At 44.9% G+C, this 22445-nt stretch overlaps 1 protein-coding gene across 5 annotated transcripts in view; it reads left to right on the forward strand.

Annotated features, from left to right (window-relative positions):
* Nucleotides 1-20660, forward strand: part of LOC309383404 (zinc finger protein 18-like) — a gene marked incomplete at its 3' end in the record, with an annotated part of 108688 nt that extends 88028 nt beyond the window's left edge. The window contains exons 5-7 of one of the 5 annotated variants that reach the window (XM_081935911.1): nucleotides 18628-18757; nucleotides 19257-20456; nucleotides 20541-20660. In XM_081935911.1, the coding sequence (XP_081792037.1) occupies nucleotides 18628-18757; nucleotides 19257-20456; nucleotides 20541-20659 (1449 nt within the window). Of the gene's footprint in view, nucleotides 1-1096; nucleotides 1188-1521; nucleotides 2062-3217; nucleotides 3332-3482; nucleotides 3722-18627; nucleotides 18758-19256 lie in introns of those variants that run through there. The other 4 variants (XM_081935913.1, XM_081935914.1, XM_081935915.1 and 1 more) reach the window with 4 other exon arrangements.
* Nucleotides 20661-22445: the final 1785 nt, after the last annotated feature.

Raw genomic sequence — 22445 nt, forward strand, 5'->3', positions numbered from 1 at the left:
AATCCTTTGTTCTTGGTTCTTGGCCTTTTCACTAGGAACCCTTTTCCTTGGAGGACTCCAATAAAAAGCAAACAGAAAACCTGCACCTCGTGTCTGGCGTCCATCATTGGCTTCAGCACCAGGCTCAGACCCAAATTGGGGACAACAATGTTTGTAAGAAATAGTGATTTTATCTACAAAAGAATAGATACTATACATACACGTACTATAGGCAGGAGTCAAACGATCAGTAAATTTCAATTTTGTTGACCTGTTTGTGTTCAGGGCATGTTGTGCGAACTTGTATGGCTGAGTGTAGGAAGAAGAAAAAAGAGTCATTTGACTGGCATTTCATTTGATGTGGACTGAATTTTCTTCATTTGTTAAATGCCAAATACACTGAATATTTTAGGTGGAAGTCACCATTTACCATCTGAGAAAATACTTCAATGGGGATGAGTGTGGTTGAGGTCTTAAGGGCTTGCTCTCCTATTGCCCTGGCTAGATAAATATTGCTATACTTGAAAAAGCATTGAAAAGGACATTCACTGACCAGATTAGTATCTCCCTTTCCCACAAGAAATCGGATGATGTACATATTATCGGTAATCCTGGATTGAGCCCAACATTTTTGTTGCTAAGTCTCCCTAATAAGGAAGGGTAGGAAGAAGTTGACTCATCCATATGGTAGAGCTGAAAAAGTGGCCAAAGTGCCAACTCACGCAAGAGAAGGAAATTTATTAGATTTGTATTCTCTCTTTCTTTCGGAAAGTCAAGCTGGGGTACATTGTACAGTCATCTTTCCTTTTTCCTTGTTTCGGTTGATTTATTCCTTTCTTCCTCAGGAACAGATTTAAATGAGATTCTTGTTAGGAAAATGTTTCCCCCTAATACCAGTACTTTAAATACAATTCTCTTTACTGAAGTATAACATTGCCAAAATCTTCCCAATCAAGGAGCCCCACCAGCCCTCCCCCCCATGGGAAATGCACCATTTCTCCGCTCTTTGCATGAACACCTTCCGTGCAAAGAAAATCCACCAGGGGGGGCACTTCAGATTTGAACCTGGGTTAGAAGTTGGGAAGGCAGTGAAGTCATTCAGATTTTGTCTTTCTAGGATACTAGAGACTCTCTTTCTTTAACCACGTGTGCTGCGCAGGAGTTTAGAAAGGGAGAAAGAAAATCTTAAATTTCCAGAGGTAGAAAAGGTAAGTGTGTGTTTGTGTGTGTATGTTTCCCTCCCGCTTAACCGCCCTTTTCCATAATTGTAACAGGCATGGGGAGAAGGCAGAGACCATGCATGCTCCCCTCGGGAATAAATCCAGATCCTCAGAAATGAAAGGGGGGGGACCTGGAGAGAGTCCTTTCCACCCCCTTTCCTGGTGAAAGCTCCTGTGTAGGGGGAGAGCTTGCATGGCAAATCTCAAGCAAGAAATAAGAAATATATTTGCAAGGAAGAGAGGCAGAAGATGATGCCTACATTCTCACTGTGTGCCGGATGACACTAAACTAGGTTTGGATTCCCTTTCTAATTTGTTTTAGGAGAGTAGTAAACCAGCATCCTAAGCCAGGGTCAATTGACCGGCATTTCATTTGATGTGAACTGAAGTTTCATGCTTTGATCTACACTTTTAAAAAGCAAGTCTCTCCTTGTGAGTAAAAAGAAATTGAAATGATCCAAAATGCCAAATACACTCAATCTTCTTGATGGAAGTCATCACTTTACCAGCTGAGTAAATACTTCTCAATATGTGGGGATGAGTGTTGATGAATGGTCCAGTCCACAACTTTCTGGCTGTTTGAATATATTCTCTTTTCTGTAAGAGAATCAGAAAATGGAGGTCATTTGTTCATCTTCTTTAGAGACAACCTTATTTCTTTGGCTAAGAGGACTTTAGGTAGCTGAACATTGCTATGAATGTGTGGGAAGCCCACCCCTCAACCCCCCCTCCCCTGGAGAATGAACAATTTGGGGAAATATTAAAAAGAAGCAGAATATTATATTTCCCCTAAGGGAGAGATGGAGAAACATGCTCTTAAGGGAGGCAGAAGGCAGCCTCAGTCTCCCTGCCCCAAGGGGAAACTGAGGGGACCAGCTTTTAGAAATGCAGATTTGGTAATCCATTCAGAAAGACTGGATCAGGCAGAAACTTCAGATACGCAACACAATTAAGCCAAAGGTTGACAAAGTTGGGCTTTGCCTTGATACTGTAGGAAGTTAAAGCCCACTCCTCTCCTAGAAAAAATGAAATATCCTAGGAAATATTGAAAAGGCAGAATATTATATTTTCCTGAATGTGAAAAAGGGAGAAACAAGTTTTAAACATAAAGTAAATTCCTGCAGCTTCCTGCCCACCCACCCTCTTTTGTCAATGGGCCATTAAGAAGCCCAAGCCAGAGTATTTACATAACAAAGACCCCTCCCCTTCAGCTCCAGGTGATGGAATCAAGGCATTAGCCCTTTACCCAACTCACCACATGGCATCTGAGAACTCAACCAAACCTGGACTCAGCCTAGAGAGTTGCCCCTGCATGGCCCCATGGGAGTCTGACACCCTATCAGAATACATTTCTTACACAGGAACAAGAAACAAAGAGGTGGGGCCGAACAGAGTATTAAAAGCCCAGCAAGCCCCTCCTCTCGCTCTTCTTCTTCTTCTTCACCTGGAAGCATGTGATCCCCTTTTCTGTTCAGGACTCAAGCCATGTGGTCTTGTCCACCATTAAACCTTCTTCCAAGCAGCCTCCATGTCTCCGGTGTCTTTTTCCCCACTTGGAGCCGAACCCAGAAGGACATTCCTTCCAAGAATACTGTATATGAATGGCATAACACAGGTTGTGGTTTCGTGTTTTTAGAGCAGTGCTCTCAATCTTGACAAGGTCCTCTCTTTGCCCTGGATTTTCATAAGGTTTCATAACGTATAGCCATTTGGAGATTTTGCAGAAGTCCCCAAAGGAAGGGAGAAAACGTACAAGATGGTAAGAATGCAGATCACAAAGATGGGAGACTTTTTATAAAGGTTCTCCAGCTTAGAAATGCCCACCATGCATGGTCATATGACAGCAACACCAGTGCCTTCTGTAATGCTCCAGTCCTGCTCAGATCTTAAAAAGAAAAATTCAATGTATGTGAATGGAAAGAGAATCTGTTCCCAGAACTTGTACTTGTGGACGTTAGAAAAAATTGTATTTTTTTCAGACAAACACCTTGGATTTGCATTTCCCCTTTTGCCTATAGAGTGCCACCCATGAGCCCTACATGACCCCATAGGAATCCAGAAGGTATAAAATCCACCCACTCTGAGCTCCATTTTGTCAGCCGTCCCAGAATGACATGTGGTTGGTGGTTCTGCTTTCTTTCCAATCAGCCTCCAGCCTCCATTTTATTCCCAGCACCTTCCTCCTGTATTAGAACTGAACCAGATGGATATTTCTCTCAAGAAATGAAAAAAGCATTTGGAGATACACAACTTTCCTTGGACTAATTCTGAATTGTGTTACAGGGCAGAGAGAGAATGGCTGGCCTTCCTTTAGCAAGTGGGGGAAGTGGAAAAGGCCCTTCCGGTGCTCAGTCTGGAATCTGTGGGCAGATCTGGGCAAGAACTGGGCAGAAGATGCTGGAAGAAGGAACCATCGTTTCACAAGTTCAGGCCTGGAACTTCAGGAGCGTCCAATATCAGGAGGATGAAGGTCCCCGAGGACTTTGCAGCTGACTCCACTTCTTTTGTAGTCAATGGTTGAGACCAGAAAAGCACACAAAAGCGCAGATGCTGGACCTGGTTGTTCTGGAGCAGTTCCTGGCCCTTCTGCCCCTGCAGATGGAGAGCTGGGTGCGGGAGTGTGGAGCAGAGACCAGCTCCCAGGCGGTGGCCCTGGTGGAAGGCTTCCTCCTGAGCCAGGCGGAGGAGGAGAAGAAGGAGCAGGTTGAGTTGCAGGTGAAATATACATCTTACCCCGGTATTTCTTTCCTTTGTCACAAGTCCAGCAGAGTTGGTAAAAAATTCCTTTTTTACATTTACATTTCAAACACGTAATTGAAATTCCTTTATATATCTTTGGTAGTTTATCAGTATTAAGTAGAAGGATACATCGTTTTATGAAAGATTTATTTCCTGGCATTCACACTATGTGGAGATGCTTCACTAATCTTTGTATAGTTCCCTTATCCATTCTAGAAGAAAGATTTTGCACAGCAATTTCTTTCTTACTTCCCACCCTAATTCTTTTCTCCTGTTTCAAGTCCTTCGCAATGGAGATCAGAGATCCTGAGAGAAAGAGGCATCCGTCAAATCTCCCTCAAGAACTGTCTTTCAGGGGGATCCCTCAGGGAGATCCAGTTCAGGACACCTCAGGAGGTAATATAAGGTCCTTCCACTCCTTTGATAAATCCTAACTTTCTCATCTTGTCTGTGTCGTCTCCTCTATAGCATAACTCCTCCCATCTTACTAATCATTATGCTTTTTGAAATTCTGTCTCCCTCACAGGGAAGAATAGAAGGAAGTGGACTCTTTGTTTTGGGGGAACAGAAACTAGGATTGAACCTCCAGCTCAGGTATGAGAAGAATATTCATTGACTAGATTTGGTTTTTTTCCCCATTTCCTTCAGGAAATCAGAGGATGTAGAGGGAGTGCAGTCATAAGTGTGCAAAATGGCCACGTCACCTTTTTCGCTGCTGTGTAATTTCGAACAGTCACTAAAAACTGAAAACTGTTATTAGTCGAGAACTACATGTAGTGTCTTCTGCCATTTTGCCCTCTGCTTTTGGTTGGAGATTCTTTTTAGGAATTTTTTTTAAGACTAGTATTTTAAAAAGAAAACTCTTTCGCTAATTGCTGTGTTTACCCAAAAATAAGAGCCAGTCTAACATTCTCTTATGCCCCGAAGTAAGCAATCAGGCTAAATTTTGGGGGCGTCTTATTTTTTTTCACGTATGGGAGGTGGTGACTTTTTGGCACACCTGGGCCTCCACCTTCCCTGCTTGCTGGCCTTGCTGCTGCCTGGACACTTTTGGCTGCTGGTTGGCAAGCAGCTGCCTGTGCTGCTTCTGGCCTCCTGGTAGCAGTGCTTTCGGCCCTCCTGCTGGGCTGCTCCTGCCTGCTGCGGGGTGAGTTGTTCCAGATCCATGCTGTAGATGGAGCTGAACCGCCCACCCGCCTCCTACTGCCAGCAGAAGAGCTAGCACCCACTTGGGCCAAAAAGGGCCAGACTCCTCATAGCCCAGTGCCTGCAGTAGATCTGCAGGAAGGCACTCAGGAGCCCAAAGGTGGTAGTGAGTAGTGAATAAGGCAGTGTAGCTGCAGCAGTGGCTGCTGGCATAGGGGCTCCGGCAGGCCAGCGGTGGTAGGGCACTTTGGAGGTCGTACGTCCCGCCTGAGCCGCCCTGCACCAGGCAGGAACAACCCAGGAGGGTGGCCGAGAGCAGCGCTTCCAGGATGGCCAAAAGCTCCCGTGAGCCCAGCAGCAGAACGGACAGTCGCTCGTGCCAGGTGCTGCAAGGGAGTGGCATGTGTGTCAAAAGGGGAAAGCAGGACTCGGCTTTCAGCAGCTGCCTGAAATGTGCTTGCAGCAACTGCTGGACATGAAGGGGTTGGTTCCATTCCTCTGCCTGCTGCAAGTGCTGCCCCTGCATGTTTTGGAAGGGAAATAAATGAATAAATCCTGAAAATCCTGCCCGGGCAAGTCCTTCTATCCCGAGGGGATGGTGGCGTTTCTCTGCGTTTCCCCGTCTTCCGCAGTGCAAGAGGCAGCATGCAAGTCCACTTTTGGTTTTCGATGTGCTGTCCACTCACAGCAACCGGGACGGCTGCAGGGGGTACCGTCCACACGGCGCATTTGATAGGCCAGATCATGTACCTCTCTCCCCCTAGCCGCGCCACTGCTATGAGGCGAGGCAAGTGGTGGGCTGGGTGTGTCGCCAGGGTGTAGCACCTGCATTCTCAGCCCCCACTGTCCAGCCTGGTCCTCCAGCTCCACTGCACACTCCGCCCAAGCAAAGACAGATGGTGGGACGGATCACATGCCACCCCCTGCCCCCGCCCAGGCTGCACTTGCTTCCAGACACCATCTGGCCCCGCACACGTGCTTGCCATCTCCTATAATGGCCATGCCCACTGCCCCACCCTCCCTGACGGCACTCTGACTTTGGACTTATTTTGGGGGGTAGGGTTTATATTATGAGCAGCATGAAAAATCATGCTAGGTCTTTTTTTAAATTATGTTTATTATAAACAGTTATACACATTGACAAATATATGCACAACACTTACAAGTAACATTGGAACTTCCCGTTCCTTTTATTGTTGTTGAATTTTTATTGTTGAATTTTTACAAACATTTTCCCCCCACTTACCATCCTATTACTTCTTACTGTTTTGTTTATCAGTCTATGTTTGGCTATTTGTATCAGACAGTCTTTATTGCTTTTCTACGAATAAATACCTTTTTCTACTTCTGTAAATCCTACTTTTCCTACCTTCTTATCACTAATTCCTACTTCTTCTACAATACAAACTATGTTTTTTAGATATATTGCCTACCCAACACTAGTATCATTTTTCCAAAATTAGATAGTATTCTGTTTCCTTCTTTCCTTGAATTTTCTTGGTCAATTTATCCATCTCTGCACATTCTAAGATCTTCCTTACTATCTCATCCTAATTTGGTGTTGTGTTGTTCTTCCATTTCTGCGCATATGGTATTCTAGCTGCTGTGATGATATGTAGAATTAGCTATAGAGTCTCATGCTAGGTCTTATTATTGGGGTAGGTTGTATTTTCTGGGAATCGCGGAATTCATGCTTTTCAAGAAAAAATGTTTTACAGAATTCTTCATGATGCCCTTCTTTTATGTAATTCTTGGAGTTGGATTTGTGCAAGGATCCTCAAAAATCTTTAAATATTCAAACTGGTAAATTACCATTTTTGAAAAGAATGTTTGCCATCATTTATAAGAAAAGGATGTGATTAATTTCTAAGATGAAATCCTAGGACAGTGGTCATATAGAAATGTCCCCAGGCAAAAATTGTTCCGAAAGAAAACATAAATTTCACTTTCAAAGTAAATATTAATCCCTGATTTGTGCATGGACTTGGAGGCCAAACAATCCACCTTTGCAAAGGCTAAGAAATGTTTTCCTCAGAAAATGTTCTCCATTTTCTTATTAACATGACAGCTAATGGCTCACAATACCAGCAGCTTCCTTGCAATCTGAGGGGGGGCAGAGTCTCTGGAGGTAGATGGCAAACCACTCATATATCCCTGGTTGAGCTCTCCCAGCACTTTCATGAAGGTGTTGGGGATGAACAAGATTGCTCCTTCTTAGGGCAACATAAGTTACATGCTATATAGAGGTTATACCAGTATATAGGGAAGAAAAAGGGAAGGGCCAACGTGTAGCACAGTGATGGCGAACCTTTTTTGGCTCGCGTGCCACAAGTGGGGGGAGCGCAGGGGGGTCGAGTGCGGGCGTGCCGCACCCATAATGCAACGCGCGACCACCCCAGTGCACATGCGCGCAAACGCGCGACCACCCCAGTGCACATGCGCGCAAACGCGCGACCACCCCCATTTTTACATGCTTTTTTTGCCCTCCCCAGGCTCCAGGGGCTTTATAGGAGCCTGGGGAGGGCGAAAAGAGCCTCACCCGACCCCCCGGAGGCCCTCCGGAGGCTTCAGGGACTGTCCAGAGGCTTCCCTGAAGCCTTCGGAGCGCTTAAAACCACCCTCCGAGCAAACCGGAAGTGACTTCTGGGTTGCTCGGAGGGTGGTTTTAAGCGTTCCGAAGGCTTCAGGGACGGTCCCTGAAGCCTCCGGGGGGAGGGCTCTTTTCGCCCTCCCCAGGCTCCTATAAAGCCTCTGGAGCCTGGGGAAGGCGAAAAATAGCTTTTAAAAAGGTGAACTCAGCACCTTGCGTGCCCTGACAAATGGCTCCACGTGCCACTTGTAGCACGCGTGCCATAGGTTCGCCATCACGGGTGTAGCAGATTTAATGTGTGGCTAAAGGAGCGGTGTAAAAGGAAAGGGTTTGGCTTTATTAGTCATGATGCCTGCAGCTGGTTCAATGAAAAACTGTACAAAAAAAATAGTTTGCACCCATCCAAGAAAGGGACTGAGTTACTTGGCATTAAATTCACAGATTTTCGGGATAAACATTTAAACTAAACGGGGAGAGAGAATTGATTGATACAGAACATTTGTGTCCCCAGCAACCTAAAACTCATAGGATTATCAGTGCATGTTACATAGATGTTTGTGCGGGTAAGATTATCAGTCCTGCCATCAAGCAAAACCAAGCATTTCATAGTGAGTGCCATACCATGTGCACGAATCATACAAGTGGCAAGAAAATAGGGGCAGTCAGGCATAACACAGGTTGTGTAGACAGTAAACAGAGAGTCAATCAAAATGGACTCAAATGTCTATGCACCAATGCACAGAGTATGAGGAATAAACAGGGTGAATTAGAAATTCAAGTAAATGAGGGCAGATATGATATTGTTGCCATTACAGAAACCTGGTGGGATGAAACCCACAATTGGAACATACAGCTAGAAGGATTTAAATTATTTAAAAGAAATAGACCAAATAAAAGAGGAGGTGGAGTTACACTATATACACGAAATAACTACATCTCTACAGAAATTGAGCAAAACAATGTTGAGAACTATCTTGAATGCATTTGGGTCAACATTAAAGGGGGGGGGGGATGACATTGCCATAGGTCTATACTACAGGCTACCCGACCAAACAGAGGAAGTAGATGAACCTTTTGCTAGTCGGCTAACTAAGGCATGTAGGAAGCATTCCACAATAGTAATGGTGGATTTTAACTACCCTGAAATCAACTGGAAAACAAACTCTGCACCAAGTGGAAGATCCAACAGGTTCCTAACAAACCTAGCAGGCAACTTTGTTTCCCAAAAGGTAGAGAAGAGAACAAGGGGGATCAGCCATATTGGACTTAATTCTCACTGAGAGGAAATGATAGAAGGTGTTGAAGCTACAGGAACCTTGGGGGCAAGCGATCAGGCAATACTGGAATTCAACATTATGCAAAACAAGTAGTAGAACAAAGTCAAATTAGAGTATTAGACTTTAAGAGAGCTAATTTCAATAAACTGAGAGAGAGCTTGGGAAGGATTCCATAGATGAGAACCCTCAAGGAGAATGCAATTCAAGAAGCTTGGGAAATTTTGAAAAACGAGATTATAAAACCCAGTCTAGCACAATACCAATGAAGAAGAAAAATAACAGCTCCCAAAAGAAACCAGCATGGCTGCATAAAGAACTATCTGACAAATTGAAAGACAAAAAGGATAAATATAAAAAATGGAAAGAGGGGGACATAACTAAGGCAGAATATCTGCAAATAGCCCATGCCTGTAAAGATGAAGGGAGGAAAGCTAAGGCTCACAATGAAGAAAGGCTTGCCACAAAGTAAAAAAATAACAAAGAAAAGCTTCTTCCAACATGTTAAAAACAAGAAAAAACTTAAGGAAACAGTTGTTCCATTGTTGGGAGAAAGTGGCAAGAAGGTAACAAGCAACAGGGAGAAAGCTGAACTATTTAACTCATTTTTTGCATCAGAAAAAAAACAATCCAACCTACCAAAAACAGCACCACAAAAATCAGATTAGGAACACAAGTTGAAATAGGGAAGAAAATGGTAAGTGAGCACCTGTCTACCCTAGACGAGTTCAAATCACCAGGACCGGGCCGATTACACCCCAGGGTTCTGAAGGAACTGGCAGACGAGACCTCAGAACCACTGAACTATATCTTTCAGAGATCCTGGAGCACCGGGGAACTGCCAGAGGACTGGGAAAGAGCTGATATGGTTCCCATCTTCAAAAACGGGGAAAAAAGAGATCCAGGAAACTATAGACCTATCAGCCTCACCTCAATACAAGGAAAGATTCTGGAAAAGATAATCAAGCAATGAATTAGCAAACACCTAGAAGTAAACAAAGTAATAGCCAAAAGCCAACATGGGTTTGTCAAAAACAGATCATGCCAGACTAATCTTATTGCATTCTTCACAAAATGACAAAATTAGTGGACCAGAGGAATATTGTCGATATAATTTACTTGGACTTCAGCAAGGCATTTGATAAAGTAGACCATAACCTACTACTAGACAAAGTAGAAAAATGTGGGTTAAACAGCATCACCACCAGATGGATTCGTAACTGGCTGACCAACCGCACTCAACGTGTAGTCCTCAATGGAACTGCATCTATATGGGGGGAAGTATGCAGTGGAGTACCCCAAGGCTCTGTTTTGGGCCCAGTACTCTTCAACATCTTCATCAATGATTTGGATGAGGGAATAAATGGGGAACTCATCAAATTTTCAGATGACACCAAGATGGCAGGAATAGCCAACACTCCAGAAGATAGGCTAAAGATACAGAAGGATCTTGACAAACTTGAACATTGGGCACTATCTAACAAAAGGAAATTCAGTGGTAAAAAAAGGATGGTTCTACATTTAGGCAAGAAAAACAAAATGCACAGGTACAGTATAGGTGGTACCTTGCTCAATAGTAGTAACTGTGAGAAGGATCTTGGAATCCTAGTCGACAACCATTTAAATATGAGCTAGCAGTGTGCAGCAGCTGCCAAAAAAGCCAACACAGTTCTAGGCTGCATAAACAGAGGGATAGAATCAAGATCATGGGAAGTGTTAATAGCACTTTATAATGGTAAAGGCCACACTTGGAATACTGCATTCAGTTTTGGTCGCCACGGTATAAAAAAGATGTGGACACTCTAGAAAGAGTGCAGAGAAGAGCAACAAAGATGATTAGGGGGCTGGAGGCTAAAACATACGAGGAACGGTTGCAGGAACTGGGTATATCTAGTTTAATGAAAAGAAGGACTAAGGGAGACATGATAGCAGTGTTCCAATATCTCAGGCATTGCCACAAAGAAGAGGGAATCAAACTCTTCTCCAGGGCACCTGAGGGTAGAACAAGAAGCAATGGGTGGAAACTGATCAAAGAGAGAAGCAACTTAGAACTGAGGAGAAATTTCCTGACAGTTACAACAATTAATCAGTGGAACAGCTTGTTTCCATGTGTTGTGAATGCCCCAACACGCAGTCATTAAGAAGATGTTGGATAGCCATTTGTTTGAAATGGTGTAGGGTTTTCCTGCCAAGGCAGGAGGTTAGACTGGAAGACAACCAAGGTCCGTTCCAACTCTGCTTTTGTATTGTATTGTAACTCATTTCATAAAACACCACAAAAATCCCTTTGCCTACAGACACACTTCTGAAGGGTTAGTATCACTGATTGGTGGGTTTTGATTCTCTCAAGTCCCTGAAGATCTTTTGATTGTCGGTAGATATATTGATTGAGAAGGAAGAGTGTTCTGTAGGGAGAACGAGGCAGATAGGAACTGAGGCAAGGCAGGTTGAAGCTAACACAACCTTTATTCACGCAAAGACAACAGCTCAAAATCACGGCAAACTCAGTAAGGCAAACAGCGAAGCAAATGACAGCTGACAGCTCTTTTATACTCGAGCTGCCAGGCAGCAGTCCAATCGGGTGGCTGGATTTTCCCGCCGGCTGGCTGGTGCGTCTGGGCCAATCAGGAGAGGCCAAGGCAAGTCTATGGCAGGAGGCTTCGCAACAAGTATCAAACAGGAGGAGGTTAGGAACGCTTCGGTAATGAGTTAACAAGGCAGTGAAAGTTAATAACGATTCAATACACAACACCCCTCCCCTCCCAGTTGGCCCATGCGTAGTCTGAAAGATAAGCAGGCCAACGTCTAAGTCACCCGGAGCGCCACAGCTCTGGGACAGCTGTCATTGTAGGAGTCTCTGCTGGTGGAGCCTGCGGAACTACTGGAGACTGAGCGGCCGGGGCGACTGGAATCGAAGTCATCACTGGAACAACGGGATTTTCAGGTAGGGAAGGCGAAGAGGCGGCAATGGGCGTTGGTGCCAAGGAACTGTCAGACTGGGTTAGTTCTCCACGGCAGGATTGGGCTTGTCCTGGCTGGAGGTCTGGAGCGCCGGGCGATCTGCGACATAGCTGGTTGACATGCCAGCGCCATTCTCTGCCATCGTCGAGCTGGACCCTGTAAGAGTAGGGTCCAGTCAACTGAATTATGTGCCCTGGGAGCCACTTTGGGTCAGACCCATAGTTCTGCGCAAAGACCAGATCACCAATTTGGAAGGCTCGAGTTGTGTCCTGAGAGAATGGGGCCTTTTCTGGGATGTAGCTGGGCAGCAGCCGGTCCAGAGTTGTCCAGAGCCAGCGACCCATGAGCCTCTCTGCACGGCTCTGATTTGTAACTGGGTACGGCGTTGTGTGCTGTGCCAGGAGATACTGGGACAATTTGTTATGCCAGTTGCCTGGCCCCAGGCGGCTCAACGCCTCTTTGGCAGACCGGACAGTCCTTTCAGCCTGGCCATTCCCTGCTGGGTGGAATGGAGCAGTGGTCGCATGCCTGACACCTAGCTGTCTCAAGAACATTTGGAAAGGTGCTGATGTGAATTGGGGTCCGTTGTCGGACACCACCACATCAGGCAGCCCATGGGTTGCAAATAGTTTTTCTAAGGCCCTAATCACAGCCTCTGAAGTGGTGGATGGCATGAGTGCCAGCTCCACCCACTTCGAGTAGGCATCAACAACAATTAAGAAATTCTGCCCTTGGAATGGGCCAGCGAGATCCAGATGGATTCGTGCCCAAGGAGCACAGGGCATGTCCCACTCCCTAACTGGCACTGATGGGGGGGGCTGGCCTTGACTGCTGGCATTGCTGGCAGGCAGCAACCCAGTTCTCAATCTGCTGGTCAATTTTGGGCCACCACACATAGCTTCGCACGATGCCTGGGTGAGCGGTGTGTAGGCAGTTCAAAATTGGCGCCCTGAGCTTGGGGGAAGGTACCACCCGGTTTCCCCACAGCAGACATCCATCAAGGACGGATAATTCATGCTGGCGAACAGAGAAGGGCTGGAACTCCTGCCTAAATGGCCCTTGTGGCCACCCCCTGTGCACCCAGTCCAGCACTTGGGATAGCACCGGGTCCTTAGCAGACAGCTTAGCAATGTCCTGAGCAGAAATTGGCATGGCCAATTCTTCCACTAAAAGAACAGAAGCAGTGGGAGCTGGGTCAACCACTGGAGCTGGCAAGGGGCAGCGACTGAGGGCATCAGCGTGCCCAAGGGTCTTGCCCGGTCTGTACAGCAGCTGGTAGTTATATGCTGCCAGGAAAACAGTCCATCTGGACATTCTGGGGGAAAGGATTTGCGGAGTCTGACGGTCCCCAGCTAAAAGACCCAGAAGAGGTTTGTGGTCAGTGACCAACTGAAAAAAACGCTCGTACAGATAATCATGAAAACGTTTGATGCCAGCGACAGCGGCTAAGGCTTCCTTGTCAAGCTGGCTATAATTGTATTCCGCAGCTGACAAAGTGCGGGAATAGTAAGCAATTGGAGCCTCCGAGCCGTTTGGCAAAATGTGGCTCAGGACAGCCCCAATGCCAAAAGGCGAAGCATCGCAGGCCAAAATTAAAGGGAGGCGGTCGCTATACTGAACTAAGAGTGATTAGAAGTAGTAGAACAAAGCCAAAGTGATTAGAAGTAGTAGAACAAACAAGTAGTAGAACAAAGCCAAACTAGAGTCTTGGACTTTAAGAAAGCTAATTTCAATAAACTTAGAGAGAGCTTGGGAAAAATTCCATGGATGAGAATCCTCAAGGGGAAAACAACTCAAGAAGCTTGGGAAATTTTGAAAAATGAGATTACAAAAGCCCAGTCTAGCACAATACGAATGAAGAAGAAAAATATCAGCTCCCAAAAGAAACCAGCATGGCTGCATAAAGAACTATCTGACAAACTGAAAGACAAAAAAGGTAAGTATAAAAAGTGGAAGGAGGGGGACATAACTAAGGCAGAATAGCAGCAAACAGCCCGAGCCTGTAAAGATGAAGTGAGGAAAGCTAAGGCTCACAATGAAGAAAGGCTTGCCACAAAAGTAAAAATTAACAAAAAAAGCTTCTTCCAATATGTTAAAAACAAGAAAAAAGTTAAGGAAACAATTGGTCCATTGCTAGGAGAAAGTGGCAAGAAGGTGACAAGCAACAGGGAGAAAGCAGAACTATTTAACTCATGTTTTGCATCTGTCTTTACATAAAGGGATAAAACAGTCCAACCTGTCAAAAGCAGCACCACAAAAATCAGATTAGGAACACAAATTGAAATAGGGAAGAAAATGGTAAGTGAGCACCTGTCTACCCTAGATGAGTTCAAATCACCAGGACCTATCAGCCTCACCTCAATACAAGGAAAGATTCTGGAAAAAATAATCAAGCAACGAATTTGCGAACACCTAGAAGCAAACAAAGTAATAGCCAAAAGTCAACATGGATTTGTCAAAAACAGATCATGCCAGACTAATCTTATTGCATTCTTTGATAATGTGACAAAATTAGTGGACCAGAGGAATGCCGTTGATATAGTTTACTTGGACTTCAGTAAGGCTTTTGATAAGGTAGACCATAACCTACTACTAGATAAAGTAGAAGAATGTGGGTTAGACCGCATCACCACCAGATGGATTCGTAACTGGCTGACCAACCGCACTCAACGTGTAGTCCTCAATGGAACTGCATCTACATGGAGGGAATTATGCAGTGGAGTACCCCAAGGCTCTGTTTTAGGCCCAGTACTCTTCAACATCTTCATCAATGATTTGGATGAGGGAATAAATGGGGAACTCATCAAATTTGCAGATGACACCAAGCTGGCAGGAATAGCCAACACTCCAGAAGATAGGCTTAAGATACAGAAGGATCTTGACAAACTTGAACATTGGGCACTATCTAATAAAATGAAATTCAATGGTGAAAAGAGTAAGGTTCTACATTTAGGCAACAAAAACGGAATGCACAGGTACAGTATAGGTGGTACCGTGCTCAATAGTAGTAACTGTGAGAGGGATCTTGGAGTTCTAGTGGACAATCATTTAAATATGAGCCAGCAGTGTGCAGCAGCTGCCAAAAAAGCCAACACAGTTCTAGGCTGCATCAACAGAGGGATAGAATCAAGATCATGTGAAGTGTTAATACCACTTTATAATGCCTTGGTAAGGCCACACTTGGAATACTGCATTCAGTTCTGGTCGCCACGATGTAAAAAAGATGTGGAGACTCTAGAAAGAGTGCAGAGAAGAGCAACAAAGATGATTAGGGGACTGGAGACTAAAACATATGAAGAACGGTTGCAGGAACTAGGTATGTCTAGCTTAAGAGAAAGAAGGACTAGGGGAGACATGATAGCAGTGTTCCAATATCTCAGGGGTTGCCACAAAGAAGAGGGAGTCAAGCTATTCTCCAAGGCACCTGAGGACAGAACAAGAAGCAATGGGTGGAAACTAATCAAGGAGAGAAGCAACTTAGAACTGAGGAGAAACTTCCTGACAGTTAGAACAATTAATCAGTGGAACAGCTTGCCTCCAGAAGTTGTGAATGCCCCAACACTGGAAGTCTTTAAGAAGATGTTGGATAGCCATTTGTCTGGAACGGTATAGGGTTTCCTGCCTAGGCAGGGGGTTGGACTAGAAGATCTCCAAGGTCCCTTCCAACTCTACTATTGTATTGTATTGTATTGATTGGGACGTAAGCACGTCCTTCACAGCCCTGAATGCCTGGGCTTCCTTGGGACCCCAATGCCAGGGGGTCTTGGAATCCAAGAATCTGTGCAATGGCTCAGCTAAGGAAGCCTTGTGAGGCATAAAAATGGCATAAATATTGAGGAGCCCTAGAAAAGCTTGGAGCTCTACTTTGGATGTGGGAGTGGGGGCTTTTTTGATAGCCTCCACCTTTGCAGGAGTAGGATGGATGCCTTTAGCATCCACCAGGTATCCCAAGAATTCGACGCTGGGCACCCCCAGCTTGCATTTACTCCGTTTGAGCTTGAGCCCTGCCTGGCGGAACCTCAGCAAAACAGCCCTAATTTTGGTGATGAGGTCAGTGTGATCCTTTGCGGATACCAAAACGTCATCAAAATACGGCACCACCCCAGGCAGCCCGTGGAGGAGCCATTCCATCAGGCTCTGAAAAATGCCTGGGGCAGTGCAGATCCCAAATTGAAGCCTATTGCATTTGAAGGCTCCCCTGTGGGTGACTATAGTCTGGGCCAATGCTGTGGCCTCGTCCACAGGGAGCTGTTGGTAAGCCTTAGCTAAATCTAATTTGGCAAAAACATTGCCCCTACCCAGGGAGTCGAGCAGGTGTTGCACCACTGGCACGGGGTAGGGGTTGGCCTGCAACCCTCTATTGACAGTTGCCTTAAAGTCCCCACAGATCCTGATGCTACCATCCTGCTTTATGGGAATGACTATGGGGGTCTCCCAAGGGGAATGGTCCACTGCCTCAAGCACCCCCTGAGCTATCAGCTTATCCAATTCCGTGTCCACTTTTGGCCTCAGGGCGAAAAGCACCCGTCTGGGCTTAAGGCGGATCGGTGCCACCTGGGGGTCCAAATTAAAGGAGATGGGTGTCCCTGTATATTTACCCAGCCGGTCGTCGAAGACGTCTGCGAATTCGCTGGTCAGCACGGCAAATGGGTCTGTAGACAGGGAGTGAACGCCGGACACGTTGAGCCCTAGCGCGGAGAACAAGTCCAGCCCCAGGAGGCTGGGCAGCTGGCCATTGACGATGATGAGCGGAAGAGGCCCCTCGAAGTTCTTCCAGGCGACCTGGAACGTGCCACAGCCCAAGATCGGAATTTGCTGCTTTTGATAATCCCTGAGACGAATTGGGCATCGCCTCAGGGTAGCCTTAGTAAGGCTGGGCAGGAGTTGCTTGATGGAGGCCCAAGAGATGAGGGATTTTGAAGACCCTGTATCCAACTCCATCTTACAGGGCTTCCCCTCGATGTGCACAGTCAGAAATTTTTTTTGAGCCGGTTTAGAGGTAGAAGAGTGACTTACAGCCCATTCGGACAGCTGCTGGCAGTCAACCCCAGCAAAATAGTCTCGGCGGCGTGAGGGAGCTTGCCTTGGGGCTTGCCTCTGAAAAGAGGCCTCAGGAGGTCTAAAATTAGCTGGCAAAGCCGCCCTGCATACCCTAGCCAAATGCCCTTTCCTGCCACAGCGTTGACAGGAGGCGGTTTTGAACCTGCAGCTCTCTCTGGGGTGGTTCCCACCACAACTGAGGCAACCTGGCTGAGGGGAAAGGTCTCTCTGCAGCTTGCTTTTCCGGCTGGAGAGATTCAGGTGGCTGACGTCCTCCTCGATGTCAGAGAGCCTGCACGCCTCGATCTCATCAAAGTGAACAGAATGGCCCCTGCTGGAGGCAGAAATCTGTGCATCTCTGCTGTAGATTTGTCGGATAACTCATAAGCTGTGGCTTCATCCACAGCAGCTTGTAATGTTAGGTCTTTTCGCACCAGCAAACGACGCTGAAGTCTGAGATCCCTAATGCCACAGACCAGCTGTTCTCTGAGGGCATCGTCCAGCACAGGGAACTCACAGTGGAAAGCTGCCGCTCTCAGGTATGCCATGTAATCCGACACTGACTCGCCCTCTCTCTGTACCCTCTGTCGGAAGGAATAGCGCCTGGCCAAAGGAGAGGGAGTTGGGGAATAGTGGTTTTTAAGTCTCTCTAGAAGTGTCTCCCAAGATATGGAGTGCACAGACAAGGGGGCAGCTAGAGCCTGGGCTATGCCAAACATTTCATGGCCACAAGCGCTGAGGAAATAGCCCCTCTTATGGCTGCTGGACAAACCCGTGAAATCGTTTGCCTCCAGGAAACACTCAAACCGTTCGAGGTAAGTGTCCCAGGATTCGGTGTCCGGGCTGAAAGCCGAGAATGCCGGTTGTGCAGCCATCCTGAAAAGGATGGAAAGAAGCAGTGACAGCAGAAAAAAAATTTTTTTCCTCTCAGTGGAGAGCGACCTCTCGTCGCTTCGTGACTAGAATCAGCTCAGCAGTGACTTGTCTTTGTCCTATACCTCAGACCTGTATCCCACCTTCGTCGCCAGTGTTCTGTAGGGAGAACGAGGCAGATAGGAACTGAGGCAAGGCAGGTTGAAGCTAACACAACCTTTATTCACGCAAAGACAACAGCTCAAAATCACGGCAAACTCAGTAAGGCAAACAGCGAAGCAAATGACAGCTGACAGCTCTTTTATACTCGAGCTGTCAGGCAGCAGTCCAATCGGGTGGCTGGATTCTCCCACCGGCTGGCTGGTGCGTCTTGGCCAATCAGGAGAGGCCAAGGCAAGTCTATGGCAGGAGGCTTCGCAACAAGTATCAAACAGGAGGAGGTTAGGAACGCTTCGGTAATGAGTTAACAAGGCAGTGAAAGTGAATAACGATTCAATACACAACAAAGAGTATTTTGATGATGGCTGACTGGGAGTTTGTTAGATCAATTGATCCAGAAGAAAACAGGGCTTATTTAACCTGAATGGCAGTGAAAGTCCTACAGAATCATTCAAGTTGATAGAACCTCCCTAAAATCTTTCTTTAGTCAAATGCTTCTTATTCTTTATATTTGCTCATCTAAACCATGGATCCTTACTAAGCATAGCCATTTACCTTAGTGCATAGCTTTGCTTTGGAAATTTCTAAACAATAGGAAAGATCATGCAATTCTTCCTTGGCCTGTTCTGTATTTTTCCCCTTTCAGGAGGTTCTTCTGCCCTTTGAGGAGGTGGCTGTTCATTTCTCAGAGGAGGAGTGGGCTCAGCTGGATCCCCACCAAAAAGCTCTGCATTGGGAAGTCATGCTGGAGAATTATAAGAATGTGGCCTCTCTTGGTAAGGGTTTCCTACTCTCCCTCAGAGAGTTCAGGAAGACATTTTCTGGTTAGATGCCATTAGCTAGGTCTTATGAAAACATTTCTAACTTGATCTCTTCTCTTCAGAGGCAGAAGGGAAAGTTCTGTTTTTCTATTGCTCTTAGGAAGGAAATAGGCCTATGACATTTTGCTTAGATGTATCCTATCCAATTTGTTTTTGTATTTAGTGACAAAGTAATTCCGTAGTTTGAGGTAATGCCAAACTTCATCACACGATTTCAACTATTTTGGCCCAGATGCTTCCATATCATTCAAGTATTATGTCAATGTTTTTTTAAAGGTTTTATGTCTCATCAATAAGAGATATTATCATTTCTATACCATGCCATTATAAGGATACAAATATGCAGTATATATTAGAATTTGGGACAATACCTGAAGGCAATCAATATGACTTCTGACAGAGTGATCTTTTCCCCCAAACTTTCTCTCACATTCATATCTCTTTCCCTTTAAAGGTGATGATGAGAATTACAATGAAGACTCTGCAGAACCAATCAAAGTGTTTAGACAGGGAGATGTAATGGAGAAACCTACAATTCAAACAGAATTCCAAAGGCAGGAGAGAAACCTATCAAATAACTGGAATAACGAAAGCTCAACTTCTTCGATTGTTGCTCAGACGCAGGACTTTATTGATCAACAAGAAAAACTAAAGAAGAAATATATTGAGAAAGGTGTAAGAATCTTCAGAGAGACATTAGATGTGAATGGACCCTATCTATCACAAGCCAAAGAACGAGCCAATATATGCAAAGAAAAAAGAAAAAATTTCAGTTGCATATTCACACGTTCTCAAGAAAATTGGTCTCTTGAGTCACAGGAAAGTTTTCACATGGGAGAGAAGTCAAATAAAAGCAATGAACGTGGAAACATGACTATTTATAAAAGGACATGCAGAAGGGACAAGCCATATAAATGCATGGAGTGTGGAAAGGGCTTTAGCCAAAATATTCACCTTATTACCCATCAAAGGATCCACACAGGGGAGAAGCCATATAAATGCATGGAGTGTGGAAAGGGCTTCAAAACAAGCAGTGAACTTACATCCTATCAAAGGATCCACACAGGGGAGAAGCCATATAAATGCATGGAGTGTGGAAAGGGCTTCATAACAAGCAGTAAACTTACATCCCATCAAAGGATCCACACAGGGGAGAAGCCATATAAATGCATGGAGTGTGGAAAGAGCTTCAGAATAAGATGTGAACTTACATGCCATCAAAGGATCCACACAGGGGAGAAGCCATATAAATGCATGGAGTGTGGAAAGGGCTTCACAACAAGCAGTAAACTTACATGCCATCAAAGGATCCACACAGGGGAGAAGCCATATAAATGCATGGAGTGTGGAAAAGGCTTCAGAAGAAGCAGTGAACTTACATTCCATCAAAGGATCCACACAGGGGAGAAGCCATATAAATGCAATGAGTGTGGAAAGGGCTTTAGCCAAAACGGTCACCTTATTACTCATCAAAGGATCCACACAGGGGAGAAGCCATATACATGCATGGAGTGTGGAAAAGGCTTCAGAAGACGCAGTGAACTTACATCCCATCAAAGGATCCACACAGGGGAGAAGCCATATAAATGCACGGAGTGTGGAAAGGGCTTCAGAACAAGCAGTAAACTTACATCCCATCAAAGGATCCACACAGGTGAGAAGCCATATAAATGCATGGAGTGTGGAAAGGGCCTTAGCCAAAAGAGGAACCTTATTACCCATCAAAGGATCCACACAGGGGAGAAGCCATATAAATGCATGGAGTGTGGAAAGGACTTCAGAACAAGCAGTAAACTTACATCCCATCAAAGGATCCACACAGGGGAGAAGCCATATACTGTATTTTTCGGAGTATAAGATGCACCAGATTTTCACCCTCTTTTTTTGGGGGGGGAAAGGTGCTTCTTATACTCCAAAAAATACGGTATATGCATGGAGTTTGGAGAGGGCTTCAGTAGACCCCATAGTCTTATTTCCCATAACACAATTCATAGACTGGGAAACCCCAAAACAAAGATACATTTGGATGAGAATCTATGCTAATTATTGATTTAATGGATTCTATGAATGGATTTCAAATTTACAGACTTAACCCTGAAAAGAGTTTTTAGTAATGTAAAATGAAACAATGGGCATGAGTCATAATTATAATTTATACATTTTTGAATGTATCTATATATACAATATATAGAAATGTCAAACTGGCGGATCACGGGCTGGTTGTGTTACATGGAGGACACGTCCACGGCAGCTCTGGGAATAGGGAAACTGTTGCAATATGTCACATGATGGCCACGTGACACATGGAGTTTGAAATCCATGGTATATACATTCATTTTATTTTATTTTTTAGAAATGAGCTTCCTATTCCCCAACTCATTATTCCCCCAGTTATTCATAGCTCTCACGGAGATGTTAAGACATTTAACAGATGCTGCTTCCCTAAGCCCAAAAGGGAAATATCAAAAAAATAATCAAATTGCATTATTTGGGAGAATTGGGATCCTCCACATAGTTAAAATTGAGACCTGAGTCAGCCGGTATCTATGCAGAAACAATGAACATGACTCAGTCAAAGGCCTGATGATGTGAGGGAATTCTGACATGCAGATCAATGTAGAGCGTGTGGGAAGAGCTGAAAGGATGAACAATTCCTCTCACACAAAAGGAGCCAGAAGTGCCCCAAGTGCTTGTGCAATTTTCTTTTCAAGCATTATGGCCATGTTTTGCTCTTTTGTAGTGGTGAGGGCTTGTGTGGTTGTGTTCTAATTATGTATTATACTCGTGTATTAAACTCTTTAGTTGCTTTAAAAATGTATTAACACAAGATTTGTGGAAGGATTTGAAGGGAGCATATTTCAGGATTTGAGAGGCTCATGTTGGTTTGAAGCTCAGTTGTCAGTAATAGTTTTGGGTGAAGCTGTACAATAAAGAGACTGAAAGGAGCAGAGAGGTTATTCAATTCTGTTTTTTACCCCTTTTTTCTTTTCATCTACATTCTTTCTTGCAATTGTAGATAAATCTTTTTTTCCCTCAACTCCATATCCAGAGGAAACTCTTCAAACCATCGGAAAATCTTCTGGTCTTGTGTTTGGAAGGTTTTTCTCTGTTTATTCATGATCTGTGGCTTGATGAATCCCAGTATCATTTCTCATGCTGGTCCAGGTTCTTTCTTGCCTCTTCAAAGGCATTTGTGGGTCATAGAGGTAATCCAGAAGGGATAAGACCTGTCACAAGACATAACAATTACCTAAAATAAGAAGAAAATTCTGCGTAGCATGGATGAATGAAGGAGATGCAAGGGAAGACAAGATAGAAAGTGGATAAGAGAAACAAGGAGATCACAAGATAGTCCAAGGGAGTGTGGGAAGAGAACTTCACCAAGACAGTGTTGTATTAGGAAGACCAGTACAGCCTATAGCCAAACTAGAAGTCACTAGAATAACAAAGCCAGCATACATTCTAAAAGAAACATCCTGAGAATAATTACCAGGATATCAGGACAATTAGAAATAGCTGCAGAGTACAAATAATACAAAAGACCTAGGAAGTGCAGGAAGAAGCTACCTTTAAGAGAAGGAGAAGGTCAGAGTGACAACAAAGACTGATTAGCTCGGGGGCGAAGATGGAAAAATAGAAAATA

This window comes from Natrix helvetica, assembly GCF_964273705.1.
Source record: "Natrix helvetica genome assembly, chromosome: 1".
In the NCBI taxonomy this organism is placed as follows: Eukaryota; Metazoa; Chordata; class Lepidosauria; order Squamata; family Natricidae; genus Natrix; species Natrix helvetica.